The sequence below is a fragment of the Leptinotarsa decemlineata genome, unplaced genomic scaffold, assembly GCF_025532065.1.
Source record: "Leptinotarsa decemlineata unplaced genomic scaffold, Ldec_3_MD MMD2_P_RNA_scaffold_7, whole genome shotgun sequence".
NCBI lineage: Eukaryota > Metazoa > Arthropoda > Insecta > Coleoptera > Chrysomelidae > Leptinotarsa > Leptinotarsa decemlineata.
This window is the reverse complement of record NW_027412534.1, coordinates 825,250-841,188: the sequence shown is the minus strand read 5'-3', so window position 1 is coordinate 841,188 and position 15,939 is coordinate 825,250. Positions and strand designations below refer to the sequence as shown.

The 15,939-nt window shown below is 33.5% G+C and overlaps 1 protein-coding gene across 2 annotated transcripts in view; it reads left to right on the top strand.

Moving 5' to 3' along the window:
- LOC111513515 (regulator of G-protein signaling 7) overlaps positions 1 to 15,939 on the top strand; it is a 162,339-nt gene that overhangs the window by 85,855 nt on the left and 60,545 nt on the right. For both annotated transcript variants that reach the window (XR_012464235.1, XM_074170165.1), the window contains exon 9: positions 9,994 to 10,197. Coding sequence is in view for 1 of the 2 variants with exons in the window: in XM_074170165.1 (XP_074026266.1) it covers positions 9,994 to 10,197 (204 nt within the window). In the remaining variant the exon portion in view is untranslated. The remainder of the gene's footprint in view (positions 1 to 9,993; positions 10,198 to 15,939) is intronic.

Genomic DNA, 15,939 nt, shown 5'->3' with positions numbered 1-15,939 from the left:
TGATAGACTTTTCGTCTAATAGATTTTCTCGGAGAAATAATGAAAAACAGATTCTTTACATCGAATGAAATCAATACGGCATTATTCGGGAGTATAATATCTTGGATGGTTCAATTACGCCCCACTCAATTGCGCCACACTCCACAATCGATTTTTTGAGAAAGACACCACCCACTATTCCTACACTTGAATTCGCAATGCCGGAAATTACTTTTCGACATCGTCCAGTCAGGCGACATTTACAGCTCAATAATAACAAGGCGTCCGTCATCGTACTCAAAAAGTGCGCAAATAAACTTGCACTAGTATTTTGAAGAGTTTTCGACCTGTCTTACAAGTTCATACAGTACGAACTTAGAGTGGAAAACATAAAACTAGTAACAAGACTTGGGGACAAGGGAGATTACGACCTCGTCCTCGAGTCATGTGAGTACAAATCTAAGTGATTCTTGAGAATGGCTCCAAAGCAGGAGCCGAAACGTCGAACCGATGAAAATTACAGACGCGGTTCAACCCGGACCACAGTATATCAAATTACTGACAGCGGAAACCTATCCCAACACACACACATTGTTTCATTCTTGATTTGTATCATTCACACTCGATAAAATCTCTATCTGTATTTATATCCTGGAGCCGGATGTCACGCAGGTAGCTATAGCTGCCTACGTGGTCATGTTAGATGTAGCCTGAATTTCCATTAATATGGAAGTGTCCAATATCCATCTAGTCTTTATCAACTAAAATTACTTTTTTAATTCTTTTCTGCCAGTCTTCTTCACTTATATTAGATACTTCTACTTTAACTAGTTCTATCACCTTCTTATCAAATTTTGGAAAATTATTTTTGCCCCTGATGCTTTTTTTCAATTTTCCCCAAAACAACTCGATTGGATTGAAAACACAAAAATAGGGGGGAAGTCTCAGTATGGTGTGTCCATACTTTTCAGCAATACTCTCACGAGCATACATTTTTTAAATGTTTTTGTCTGTAAAACTTCAAGTAGTTAGTTTTCTGTATAGTTATCTTCAATATACAAATTGTTGTGTATCAAAAAACTTTATATTTCCTTTCCTTTCCTTTCCTCGAATTTTCATCAAGTACTTTGATGAGATGTCGCGAATGATAGGAAACGTTGTCCTCAAAAATATATGCTTTCATGTTTTTATGAGTCAACATTGCAGTCCTCAAGTTTTTCTCCACATAATTTCAAAAAATTTGGAACCCATCCTTTATTTTCTCCGCAATGCACAATGATTAGTCGCGATCCCTTGTTTGCAGGCATGTTAGACGTACACATTCTCGAACCATCAGTCCACCCTTTCGTAACTGAGTCGTGAGTGGCATATCAACTTTCATCTAAATAGAAAATTTGCCGTTGCCTTGTCTATAGTTATTTGTTCTAAGTATTTGTTACTATTCTTCTACTTTCCATAACTGATTGACGTTTGTTTATTATTTCAAATCTAAATCCCAGTTTCTTTATCCAATTCTGAAGAGTTTTGTCACATCAGCTTACGTTATGGCAGGAAGTATTCAATTTCTTCCTTATGATTTTATTTGTAGGAATCTCATTGCTTTTGAAACAGTCGCATATTGTTTTTTTCAATGATTTCATTAGATGAACATCTAAAGGTTTTGGTAATCCTGTATCACATCGCGTCTTGTGTTGATAAGGTTTGTTTTTGACTATTTTACGTACAGTTGAGAAAGGAATTTTGGTCAAATCTGAATTTTCTTGTAATAGTTAGCTTCCCTCAAAACCAAACTTGAGATGTAGATTCTTATATACATTGAAATATGCTCTCTGTGTTTCAATATTCAAATGCATCCGAATTTTATTCACTGGAATCTCTTTTCACATTGTTCACTATCGCTATTGGAATCACTACACAGGAAAAAGTCTGCATTGTTATCACATTTATCATTACTATTGGTACTTGTCCAAGGACGCCTATTTTGAACAATAACAAAAATTCAAAGTTATTATAACTGAACCAATATCGAATTTCAACACTCAAATCGCGATCAGTTTCTGAACTGAATATTGACAACACGACGATTATAAACATCCTCACATTATTTTCGTCACCGTAACATGACTTGAAATTTAATTTTATAACTCTTCAGCCAATTGGCTGAAATTAAATTTCATAGTTTCATAATTATGAAACTCGGTTATTAAAAATTATCTAATACGTACCACCAATTGTACAGTCCACATGGACTAGTTTGCAGCCGGCTCATTTCTACGTATTGGTTTTTTTGACCTTCGAGAGCGCCGATAACTTTGAGTATGCTCAATACCGTTTACTTCGACTATACTACAAGTTCTGTTTACCACGTTCTACCCGACTCACAAAGTTGAAGTATAGAGGGGTGGGGTGGCGAAATTGAGTCGACTTTAAACGCGTTGGCACGTGAAGAAAGAAGAAAGGTGTAGTCAGAAACAAGGTTGGTATCAGTGAAATAGGACAGCAATTTTGATGTTAAAGATATTAAGTTTGAATTTCAGAATTGTGAACATTGAATTTTTTTGTGAACATTTCCATTGTTGATCATGCAAATCATGTATTCTTTTCATATTATACAGTGTATTAGTAGTTTGGAATGTTTCAATAATGCCAAGACGTGAGTTATGTGTATATGAATGTTTGAACAATTATCAAACATTGTGAGACCCCTTTTGAGTTTTCACAAATATCCCTGTAATGATACTTTGAGACAGCACTGGATACATTTTTACTACAACTCCGATTATTGGGTACCCTTAAGTGATCAACTTCGAGATGAAATTTTTCAAAAACTTCAACTGAAAGCCATTGTATAGGTAAGTGGATGAATCTCATCAAAACATACAAAAAGGCACAATGAATAGATTTGCAAAATAACGAATTGACAGAAATAGCAGCTTTCATTGACGCTCACAGAATTCGTTAAGGTTATGGAAGCAATTTTCTATTAGGCAGGATTTTAGCTTGTAATTAAATAGTTTGGTGGATGCGCTATGTATTGAATCAGAAAGTAGGGCATACGCAGAATTTCTTTCAAATATTAAAGAATAGATTTGTAAACAAAAATGAAAAAGTTATTAATGAAAAAGTCAAAAAACATGTTTGGAAAAATATAAGAAATTGATATAAATAGCCGATTCCATTGACGTTCACACAATTCGTCTATGTTTGGGAAATACAATTTTTGGTTTTCTACTACTCCATCTTGATACAAAAAAATGTGGGAATCTTCCAAAGGAAAGAAGGAAGTAATCAATTTAAAAATAAGTAACTCTCTACATGGATGTGTAGATCATGCAAAGAAATAACTTCCAGACACAAACTGGATGAAGAAAAAAGTCCTCCCGAAATATCTACTTTCATATAAACATTGTTTCGAAAGAAATTCTTTCGAAACAAATACTTATATGTGAACACTGAATTATACAGAAGATACTTTTCTCTACTCAATTTGTATTCCAAACATTCATTATGGAATAAAATGAGATATCATTCACAGGAGTTCTACACTAAATAAATGGTAAGAAATTGTACTTACATGGAACACTGTCATCCTCACTGGTACCAATCTGGATAACATTATAAGAAAAAACAAACAATTCATTCGTGAATTACGATTTTTATGTCACGCAATAAGGTTTCTATACTTATGTCATTTTTATGTAAAAAAAATCGTAATTCACGAATGAATTGTGTGTTTTTTCGTATAATATCTCCAGATTGGTACTGGAGAGCCCTAAAGCAAGTGTATTACGGCGAAACATCGATGATAACCAGTGAGGATGACAGTGTTCTATGAAAGGGAAATTTTTTACCATTCATTGAGTGTACAACTCCTGTGTACCATATATATGATGGCTATAATTGGTGAAAGTGGCGATTCTATTGGCAGTCCCTCATCTTCTGTAAAGAATTCGTCCTTCAGTTGGAAATAACATTTCCGAACACGGCATCCTAGTAATTCCATAAATTCTTCTATAGGTAAGTTCGTTCTATCTTTCAAGTCCCCGTCTTCGGATAGCTTTCTCTGTATGATTTGGAGTGCTTCTTCGACCGAAACGTTGGTGTAGAGGCTTTCCACGTCGTAGTTCAACAACATGCCTTGAATTCTTCACAAAATATATTGTTTCTTCTTGTAACAACTTTTCTAAATAACATTTCCGGAGATTTTTAAAAATAAGAGAGTACTTTACTCCTGACTCAAAATCAAATATTTGAAGGAGCCTCGTATATTAAGTGTGTTTTACTGTATTTTATTGGTGCATGTTCAATTTTAGGGGATGCACAAACTTTTATCAAGAATAACTTTTTGTCGAAACCCGCTTAATAAATAAGTTTCCAATGAGCTATCTATACTAATATAAATGTGAAAGTTTGAGAGGATGGATAAATGTATGTTTGTATGTATATTTGTGGCTCTTTCAGGCTTAAACGACTGAACGGATTTAGATAAAACTTTACATAAATACAGTTTATACATCAAAATAACATATACGCTACAATTTACAAAGGTTTTCTGTAATTTTGGTCATATTACAATGATAAGTATTGAGTAAGTCGGTAAAATTCTTGCTCTCTGAGAGCTATCCTAGCGTGGGCTGATTTAGCGTTGGATTTACATGCAGACAATGTATCGTAATAGCTATTTATGATATGAGTGTTGGAAGTAAGGTTTTATTTTGTGAGTTTCATTTTGTTCGTGAAATTTCATAAAACTTACTGCTAACACAACTATCATACAAAGTTTTTTATACACATGTCCTGGTTTCTTAATGAAATAGATGGATTTGATATTTCTATGAAAACACATTTTGGCATCTCTTGTCAGTCAACTTTTTTTATGTTATCGCATTTTCTGTGAAGTGGCCGTGTCAGGTGACGCAGAATCACAAATTTGAAATCATTGTTTTATCCGAAACTTTTAAAATACAAGATCTTCTTCTTCGAGAAATGGAAGGATACAACATACTTTATAATGAAGGGAATTTGAATGAAAATGATGGTGTTCTTATTAACATAAAATATACAATAAACTTTAGCTTCAAAATAGATTGTATAGGAGAGATAAAAGTTTTGTCAGTGAATTTTTTCTATGAAAAGCTTAAATTCCATCTCACTGCTATATATATAGGCCCCCTTCAACTGATTTAGAAATGTTTTTGAATTCCCTGCCATCGTATTTGGAACATAGCTCTTAATTATGATCTATTTATTGGAGATATCAATATTGATCTAAAAAGTATAAATGATCACAGTGAAAATTATCTTAACATAATGAGTGAATATGGTTTGAGGTCATTTATAAATGAGTATACAAAAAGCTCTTGAATATGGTGTACCCCAAGGTACCGTCCTTGGTCCACTACTATTTGTTCTTTATATCAATGATATTTTTTCTCTAGATATGAAGGGAGACGTTATCAGTTTCGCCGATGACACTGCTGTAATTTTTCATGCGAAAAATTGGGATAAACTCACGGAAATTATAGAAAAAGACATGAAAGCAATTAAGAACTGGTTTGACCACAAAGTCCTCACCATCAATTTTGATAAAACATTTTTCATCTCCTTCTCATGTTACAAGAATTCCAAACCACAATATAACACCTTCAAGATCGATGAACACTTGGAAGTAAAAGAAACTAAATCGATTAAATATCTAGGTATTACAATAGACAATCATCTCAGATGGAATATACACAAACTGAAACTATGTAGTACACTAAGAACGATCTTAAAATGATTTATCATGCGCTAGTTGAATCCAGAATCACATATGGTATAACTGGCTAGGGTAGTGCAGTGAAAGAACATATTAAGAATCTGGAAATGCTTCAAAGAACATTCCTGAAAATTATGCTGAAAAAACCAAATCGATACTCTTCAGAAACTTTATATTTCGAATCCAAGGTATGTGATATTCGACAACATTATTTTTTCAAAGCAACTTGCTTTATATTCAAACACAAATCATACCTTTTCAAACTAGAATATACCTACGATACGAGAAGGAAGGCGGATCATTTTAGAACACCATTTGCCTCCAAGTCTATGGGTCAACGCTGTTATATCCATTTGGTTCTAAGGTTCTTTAATTTTTTGCCGCATGAAATAAAAACAATAAGAATATTCAACAAATTTATGAGAAATCTAAAAAAATACTTACTGAACACAAAAAGATCGGAAATACATAGGTTGATTGATTGTAACAGTTAATTTGTAATAGGAAATGAAATGAAAAAGGGTTATATATGTATATATAATAGAAAACTTCATTCATTGATATTATGTAATAGGAAATGCACGATATTGATACCACAGACAGTCTATGACTTTCTGGGTACCGTTTTGTTCGCATAGCATATTATATTATCATTGATGTCATTTAGTTTCACGCATTATACAGGGTGTAACTAAATAAGTGTAAAACATTCAGGGAGGTGATTCCTCATCGAAAAAAAGATAGGATCTTTCATATAAAGAAATTTCATTGGAGCATCCCTTGTTAAGATACAGCCCCTTAAAGGGGGTACATAAAATTTGTATAACAATTATTTTCACAAGCACTAAAAAAGTTACAATATCGAAAATAACCTGACTTTTTGTACTACCAAAAAGACACCCAGCCAGAAATTTATTTGGTTCACCTCAAAGTTGTGAGGGGTGGAAAACGCAACCCCTAAAATTTATTTCCAATGTAACTTTTTGTCTTATTTGTTTACCAGTTAAAAATTTATTTCCGATAGCCTGTTTCATTCAAAACAAAAAATGTCTCTTGGATTTTTTGCCCAAAATAAACCAATTCGCAGCAAAAAATTATTTTACGAACAACTATAGAGAGACATCGTCATAAATGCGAAAATACTAATCTATCTAGTAGGTCGCTATTACCGATAGTGACAATTAAATTGGTGTGACGCTGTCAGTTTGTGAATTTTCGAAATTGAATAAATACTAATTGTGTGTTGTTCTTTTCTCAATTTGTTACTTTAATAATTCACTTGTTATTAAAATGGCATACACAAATGAGGAAATGGCTGATATGCGTTACGTTTACGGTCTGTCGCATGCTTCACATAGAATATTTGCTCGACTTCATCAACGATTACAAGAAAATGGTTCATTCGACAAAAGAACGCAGGATTGTGGTCGCCATCGAGAAGTACGAACACCACAATTCGAGGAAGCAGTACTTAATTTGATTGAAGAACATCCTACTACCAGTACTTGAAAGATTGCTTTCCAGCTAAATGTTGATCATATGACGGTAGTTCGAATTTTAAAGGAACACCTCTTATACCCTTATCATCTGCAACGAGAACAGGCACTGTTACCGCGAGACTTTCCGAACCGTCTCGAATTTTGCAATTGGATGCTGGAAATGGTTAGAAGGAATTATGACTTTCTGAAGACGATAGAATTCACAGACGAATGTAGTTGTTCTCGGGACAAGATTATTAATTTAGATAATTACCACATATGAACTGATGAAAACCCTCACGCTATTGTCGAAACTAACCATCAAGAACAGTTTTCTCTTAACGTGTGGCTCGGAGTTATTGGGGATGATTTAATTGAGCCTCATTTTCTACCTCCTCGATTGAATGGTGAGGCATACGTTCAATTTTTAAGAGAAGTGCATCAAGTACTGTTGGAGGAAGTTCCTTTGTGCGTCAGAAGGGATATATTTTTTATGCATGATGGGGCTCCCGCCCATTTCAGTCAAGTAGCACGTCAGCATTTAACTGAAACATATGCAAATCAATGGATAGGTCGAGGAGAACCACAGAACTGGCCCGCTCGATCCCCGGATCTCAATCCTCTCGATATCTCTATTTGGGGCCATTTACAGCATTTGGTTTATCGTACTCCTGTTCGCGATGTAGAGGACTTAAGAAACCGCATCATCGATGCGTGCAGGGTAATCAGAGAGACTCCAGGAATATTTGAGCGATTACATTGCTCAATGCTTGACGTCTAGACGCCTGCGTAATGTCTGAAGGTAGACATATTGAACATTGACTATGATTTCTACATGTTGTGTGTTTTGTTAATAATAAATTGGTTTTGTTTATTACCCTTTAGTCTTTCAATGCAGGTACTAATTACAAAATAACAATAAATACAGTTCGCATTTATGACGATGTATCTCTGTAGTTGTTCGTAAAATAATTTTTTGCTGCGAACTGTTTCTTTTTGGGCAAAAAACCCAGGAGATATTTTTTGTTTAGAATGAAATAGGCTATCGGAAATAAATTTTTAAATGGTAAACAAATAATAAGACAAAAAGTTACATTGGAAATAAATTTTAGGGGTTGCGTTTTCCATCCCTCAAAACCATGGGGTAAACCAAATAAATTTCTGGCTGAGTGTCTTTTTGGTAGTACAAAACGTCAGGTTAATTTCAATTTTGTAACTTTTTTTGTGCTTGTGAAAAAAATTGTTATACAAATTTTATGCACCCCCTTTAAGGGGCTGTATCTTAACAAGGGATGCTCCAATGAAGTTTCTTTATATGAAAGATCCTATCTTTTTTTCGATGAGGAATCACCTCCTTGAATGTTTTACACTTATTCAGTTTCACCCTGTATACACCCTGTATAAGTGTTAAATTTTCACTCTACTTTCATTTTATATATTCTTTGTCAATATCTATTTATATGTTTGTAACTATATTATTATTAAATTGTTATATAATTATTGATGCTGTCACTTCCACGAACTATGATAAAGTACTAAATTTTAATGTATTCTCATCTTATATATTTTTATCTATATCATATTGTATATCATATTACATTGTAACATATACTATTATGTATAATGTATTATTTAGATGCAAATAAATATTATTATTATTATTATCATAAAAACACCTTTGAAACGAAGGTAACAGATTGTAGAGAAGTTCATTCAAGGTGGCTCGTTTTCAGCTATAATATCCCAAGGACATTGATAACTAACGAAATAATTTTATCACAGTTTTCGAAAGCACGTTATTTGGTAACATCCCGACGCCGAAGGCGGAGGGATGTTACCTAAAATAACTTGCTTGAGGAAGTTGTGATAAAATTATGAGTTATTTATCAATGTTCGAGGGATATTCGGTGAGAAAATTTTTTGCAATTCGAACAAAATTATTTATTGAACACACAGTTATTAAAAGAACAATTCGTATAATGATATAACTCCATAAATATTTTCCAAGTGTATTTTTTACTATTGACAGTATTTTTTGGTGTATTTTCTTCAATGATTTTGTCAATTGCCGCATCATTTTGAACACCAAAGCGAGGAAGTGACATTTTCGAAATAAATTGAATTACTGAAATGTCAAACAACTTTATTGTGTTGATTGCTTAGCAATGTCATGACATAAGTGATAACTACCCGTGAAAACTATCCATGGGTAGTTATCAGTGTAATGATGGTTTCATTGGTTATTTCGACACACATGACTAGAAATAGACAAATTTGATAGGATAATTTTTTTGGCAAAAAATTTTCAACTCAAATAATTTTCAGGTTCTAAACTATGAGCTTCAGACCATAATGTATTCTACTTTGTTGAAATATGTTCGTCATGGAACATCTGATAATGCAAAATAATTGATATATTTGATATAAAATGGTGACATGCTCAGGGGGTGCGATAGGGAAAGTTAGATCAAACGTGAATATGTCAAAATGTTTCCCCCTTTATACTATAGTTGACGTGTTTTTTTATTTTTTCCTGCGAATCATCGCACCAAAATTCAGGGTGGCTGTTTTTGAATGGAAATGCACTTTATATAATATATTATATAACTTGAAATGTGATTTCATCCTCATTGATTAGAATTATTACACGAACAATTATTATTACAATGCAAAGTTGAAATGAATTCGGAATTGATAATTTTTATTGAAATAATTCACAGAGAGTAACGAATGTCTTGAAATTCTTTTAAATACTTTCTAAGATTGACGTTTTTACAGAGTTGACGTACCAACTGAGAAGAGAGTGAGAAGATGGGCCTTATCGATGGAAGAATTGGTTTCTGATCCAACAGGTCTACAAGAATTCACAAATTACTTGAGGAAAGAATACAGCCATGAAAATATCCGTTTTTGGATGGCGGTTAACGATTTGAGGCGGTCAGCTCAATCACAAATATCCAGGAAGGTTCAAGAAATATTCGAGTGAGTATCTAATTCATGAACAAAAGTTTTGCAGAGATATTACGTCTTAGGAAATATCTTGCTGCTATGCTTCCTGGTTCTCAATTAACACATGAATGTAGTTTTCGCCAATAGAAACAATTGGGTTAGTTGAGCGTCTCTCAGACAGAAACCGCATTAATCCAATATCCAAACAAGAAATTTCAGATTTGCCAGCTCAAAATTATTTTCAATTCAATGATAATTTTCACTTTTGTAGCAAGGGTCTAATTTTAGGAAAGCTCTTGAGTACCTTGTTAGCTGTAGTTTCCATGGACAACCTAGAGAATACAATTCATACCAATCGGCTAATTAACAATTTTTCATACTATTACAAAGTTAATATAAATACATATTGAGTAAAAGATGTAGAATATTCTATTCCTAGCAGTCTGGGGTCACCTAAGCTAAGCTTGTATTGCGCCCCTCAGGCTGCTAAATTTTAACATAAAAGATATAGGTATATACCAGTGTACTAATGCTATTTAACTAAAAATGTAACTTAGTTTTAGAAAACAGTTTGAATAGAGACATATGTAGATAGAGTATATACCGATGGAGGTTTCTGATTCAGTCGTTCTCAAAGATATTTTTCAGTTGATTATAATGGTTTTTAATGAATAGTTTCATTTCTTTTTTGAGTTTTTTTGTGGCTTTTGATATTTTTTATATGTATAGGTAGCTGATTGTATAGTTCAGGACCAATGTAAGTGACGAATTTCTGGTTGTGAGTCAATCTGCAACGTGGTATATTTATAGCTTGGCTGCGTGTGATAAATTATATTTATTTCTGACCGGGATATTATAAGCTTATATCGTCATAGTTACGCTATCAATAAAGAGGGTCATAACTCCCTTGGGACATTATAGATTTTATAATTCCCTCTACCTTTCACAAGTAAAAATAAATAGAAATGAAAACTGAACCATATTTTATTTATTCACGTCATTACAAATAATAAATGTACAATTTTGAAATGTTCCCTGAAAATTACTTCCGCCACTGGAAACAATTTCTTCTTTTGTATGGCTGGAGCTTCTGTTCACTACAGTCGAGGTACCTGCCTCTTCTGATGACAAAGTAGACAACATACCTTACCAGTTCTTGAAAATATGCCAGAAATACAGTTTCAGTGACATCTTTTGGCATAACATTTTTCCGTGTCAGCCAGTCCAGATATATCTTGTATTCTTTTTGGTATACGGCTTCACTTTTCGATGGAATTAGTGATTCTTGTGCTTGTTCAGCTTTTTTCAAAATATCCTCCATTATATTTGGGGTAGAAAACACGTTTTCACCGCAAACACAGCTTGATAACAAAGTTCTGTTTATAAACAAGTAACATAGCAACAACCTAGCAACAAGAAAACTCTACTATAATCAACGGTACCTGATTCAAATATACCGGGAAGGTAATGAATTGGTACATTTTTCCGTTTCAAAAATGAACAAAATTTTATTGAAATCGGTCAGAAATAAAATTATCTATGTACCACGGGAATTAATGAGCCTTAATAACCTCAGGCAATTGTTGTCCCTCGGGCCAGAGGCCCTCGGGACGCAAACTTTGCCATCGGTAATTAAGGCCCTCCTAATTCCCTTGATACATAAATAACTATAATGAGTTTACTCATTGTCCACAGTAAGCATTCATAGGCATATATTTCCCTTATGATAAATAGGCCAGTTTTTTCATATAAGGACTGGGTTGAATGTCTTCGAGTTTTTCTAAACATTATTTCATTTAATGTGTTTTGAATTATACCTAAGTTGTGTAAAGAAGTCTTGTATAGTCCCCCTCAAACAGTGATACAATAGCGTATGATTGACTCAGCCAAGGCATTATAAACCAGCAACATAACGTCTCTTCTAAGAATATTTCGGAGTTGATAAAATTCATAAATAAGCTTTCGAAGTCTTTTCACCGTATATTTTACATGTTCGTTCCAGCGTAGTGATTGATCAATCATGATACCCAAGTACTTAGTTGATTCTATTTTATTTATTCCTGGGCAAGAGCAATTAGAATTCTCTGAGCAAGTTGATTTGTGAATAGGAAGTATTGTTTGTTTTGGTTGATCTTTTTTGTAGAGGAGAAAGTTATGAATTTTGTTTTGTCTAGAGTGAGACTCAGTAAGTTGGTACTGAGCCAAGAGTGAATTTGTTTCATGCCAATTCCTGCTTTTTCATGAACTTTGTTCCAAGTTTCACCTACGAATGCTACATCCGTATCATCAGCGTAAGATGTTAGATGCCCTTCGAAATTTTTAATGTTAAAAATATTATTGACATACAGTGAAAATAGTATGGGGCCCATGACAGTTCCCTGTGGTACACCCCTGGTAACAGGCAGTGAATCGCTATAAGACACATTTATTTTTACTTTCTGTATTCTGTTTGATAAATAATCTTTGAATAAATTTAATAAAATGTAGATGATATCTTAGTCTGTTTTATCGATACAGGCCGGCATCTGGGTAGGTCTATTGAATTTGTTAATTACATTCACCCTTTGATTAAATTCATAGAAGCATAGAACTATAAATTCTATAGACTTGACAATCACTAGAATCAATGATATACAGTGTCACACATAAAGTCCGCATCAAATGGAATTTTTTTTTTGTTCATCTCTTCAAGCAACTTTTGATATCTCCATTAGGTTGTGCTTTGAAAATGATGCCAAATGACATGCATATGACCGATCAAGTGATTTTTGTTCCCTGTCAAATTTGACATTTTTTCCAAAAAATGTTCAGAAAAGCAGTTATTGCTCGAAATTTCGAAAATCGGTAAGGAGAAAAGATAATTGTTTTTTCATTTTTTACCCATATACCAATTTTTAGCTCTCTAGTATAAATTTAGTTTTTTTACAGTTTTTCGAAAATTTGACATTTGCCGATTTCTCAAATTTAGCCAAACCTCAACATAGTTAGTGCTTTATGCCTACTTATCTTTCCAACGTATTTTTATTACCAATTGCAATTCTAAATACAACTTATTTCGCAAAAATTTTAAACACCAGAAAAGATTATGCCAAAAATGATGCAAAGTTGATACAGTTTTTGAAAACAGATAAATATTTCACTTTATTTCTACTTTTTGCGAAATAGCTTGATACATAAGCATAATTAAAAAACAATATCAATGAAAAGTCAATAATTTATTCTTCACTGCACTTTTCGAACAGTTAAACTTTGATTTACTAATTACGAAAAATTACACAAATTACACAAGATGCTAACGTTACACAGTTACACGGTAACGTTAGCATCTTGTTCTTGCAAAAAGCAGGTCTACAGCTATCCCTGGGTGCAATATTAAAGATAGTTCTAATTATTCTTTTTTGAACAATAAAAACACGTTTTGCCGCCACAGAAGAACCCCACATTAATACATTTTGAGCCATATGTGAGTAGGCCAATGAATAGTAAAGAGTCATGATACCATCTAAACTAAGCACGTCTTTGATCTGTCGTATTGCAAATAACGCTTGATTCAATTTTTCGCAGATATGATCGATATGGGGCTCTCAAGACAAGGTTTTATCTATAAACATACCAAGGAGTTTGGCTGTTTCCGAGACTTGTATGTTGTTGAGTTTCACTGTTTTCCTTTACGCGAAGCTTAAATGTACTGTTTTACTTTCATTCAATTTTAGTTGATTTCTATCACACCAAGAAATCATGGCATCCATGACTGAATTTATGTTGTTTTCTAGCTCCTCCACAGTATTTCCGGAAACTGTTATGGTAGTGTCATCTGCGAATAGGATAATAAAACCTTGTTTTATATACTTCGGAAGATCATTTACATAGATAGAGAAAAGCAGTGGGCCTAAAATGGACCCCGGTGCTACCCCAAGGATAATATCTTGAATTACAGATACTGCATTATTCACAGTCACTACCATTTTCCTATCTTCCATAAAAGATTTTTTCCATTCCAGAGGGAACCCTCTAATGCCAATGTTATATAACTTACTAACCATTATGTCACTATTTACTGAATCAAACGCCTTACCCAAGTCAAATAATATTGAAACTACGTACTTTCCCTTATCGATTTAATTGTGAATAAACTTGAATTTTCTAGCAATAGCAGTCTCAACTGATCTAGATTTTCTAAAACCATGTTGATGATCGATTAGAATCTTGTATTTTTCGAGAAATACAATAATTTCATTCGCTACTATTTTTTCAATAAGTTTAGATGGAATACTCAGTAATGATATTTGGCGATAGTTATCTATATCTTCACGAAACCCTTTTTATGAATAGGAATAACATTGGCTGTTTTGAAGACCCTCGGAAACACGTCTTCCATTATAGAGTGATTAATAAGATTCAATAGAATTTCAGATATAGATGGAATGACATATTTTAGAACTTTTATTGTTATATCGTCTAGGCCCTCGATTTTTCATTTTTTAGTTCGGTCATTGTTGAAACTAGTTCAGGTTCTAGCACTTCTTCAAAAAACATTGAGTTTTCGTTAAATTCCAAGACCGTATATGGTAGTGACATGTTCTGACCTACATGTCTCAACAGAGCTGCCGAGGCTTCTCTGGCAAAGTGGCAAGCAAAATTATTGGCAACTTCTGTTCCATCATTGATCCGGATACCATTTGCTTCAAGATGAATCTTCCTTTCATTGTAAATTTTGGTTTTCCCTCTGGAACTATTTACAATATCCCATGTAGCGTTCTGTTTGTTTTCAGCTGTTTCTATTTGATTTACGTAATATCCCGTTTTTAACTTCTTTAATCTATTTGTATATTCTCTTTTTTCCCTTCTGTAAATCGCGTCACTCACTTCTCCATCTATCATTCTTTTGTGCAATTCTCTCAACTGACTGCTTTCATTCTCAACTTCTCTTGTTACCCAATTTTTTTTTACTTTCTGTTTTACATTTATCCTATTCTTAGGACATGACACGTCAAGACACCAAGTCAATTCCTTCATAAAGGTCTCAAATGCATTATTTGTAGTAAGTCCACTTATACAATTCCAATCAATATAACTCAGTCGTGTCCTAAGTTCTTGTAAGTTCTCATCTGTAAATTTTCTATTGAAGTAGGTAGTTGTAGCCAGAGAATCATTCGCTAAAGAGTGCATGATAAAATATGGGCAAGATATTTGGCTAATAAAGTATCACATAAGAATACACTGAAGTTTTCTTTTAGAATATTTGTGACAAGGTAGTCAATTGCTGTTGCACTCACATGGTTATATTTATTTTTTAGGATATGTGTTGGCTCATTTGCTGTTTTGGTAAGATGAAAATATTTTAAGTAATCATTCAATATTTTCGTTTCGTTTTCACAATTACCTTAATATGGGTATTAAATGACAAGGTTCAACTAGTAGACTAGTAGTACACTTTGAAATATTGGTGAACAGCACTATCGCCTACATTGCAGAAATTGTTTGGCCTCACTTTCGTCGAACTCAAATGTACAAAACAGATGTTCTGTCAGTTCAGATCAACTTTGGAAGAGGCGGCGTACATCTTATCCACCCTAAAGTCATACAGTTTTCAGTAAAGTTCAATTATGGGACTGCTGAAAGACGGATGTTACCCTTAATTTTGCCATGGGCTTCCACTGTCCACAAAATCCAAGGCAGCACTGTAGACCACGCAGTTGTGTATTTAGTCTCGAAATTGTTTGATGAAGGACAAGCATACGTTAGTGGTTTTAAGTCAAGTAAAGGCTTAGTCTT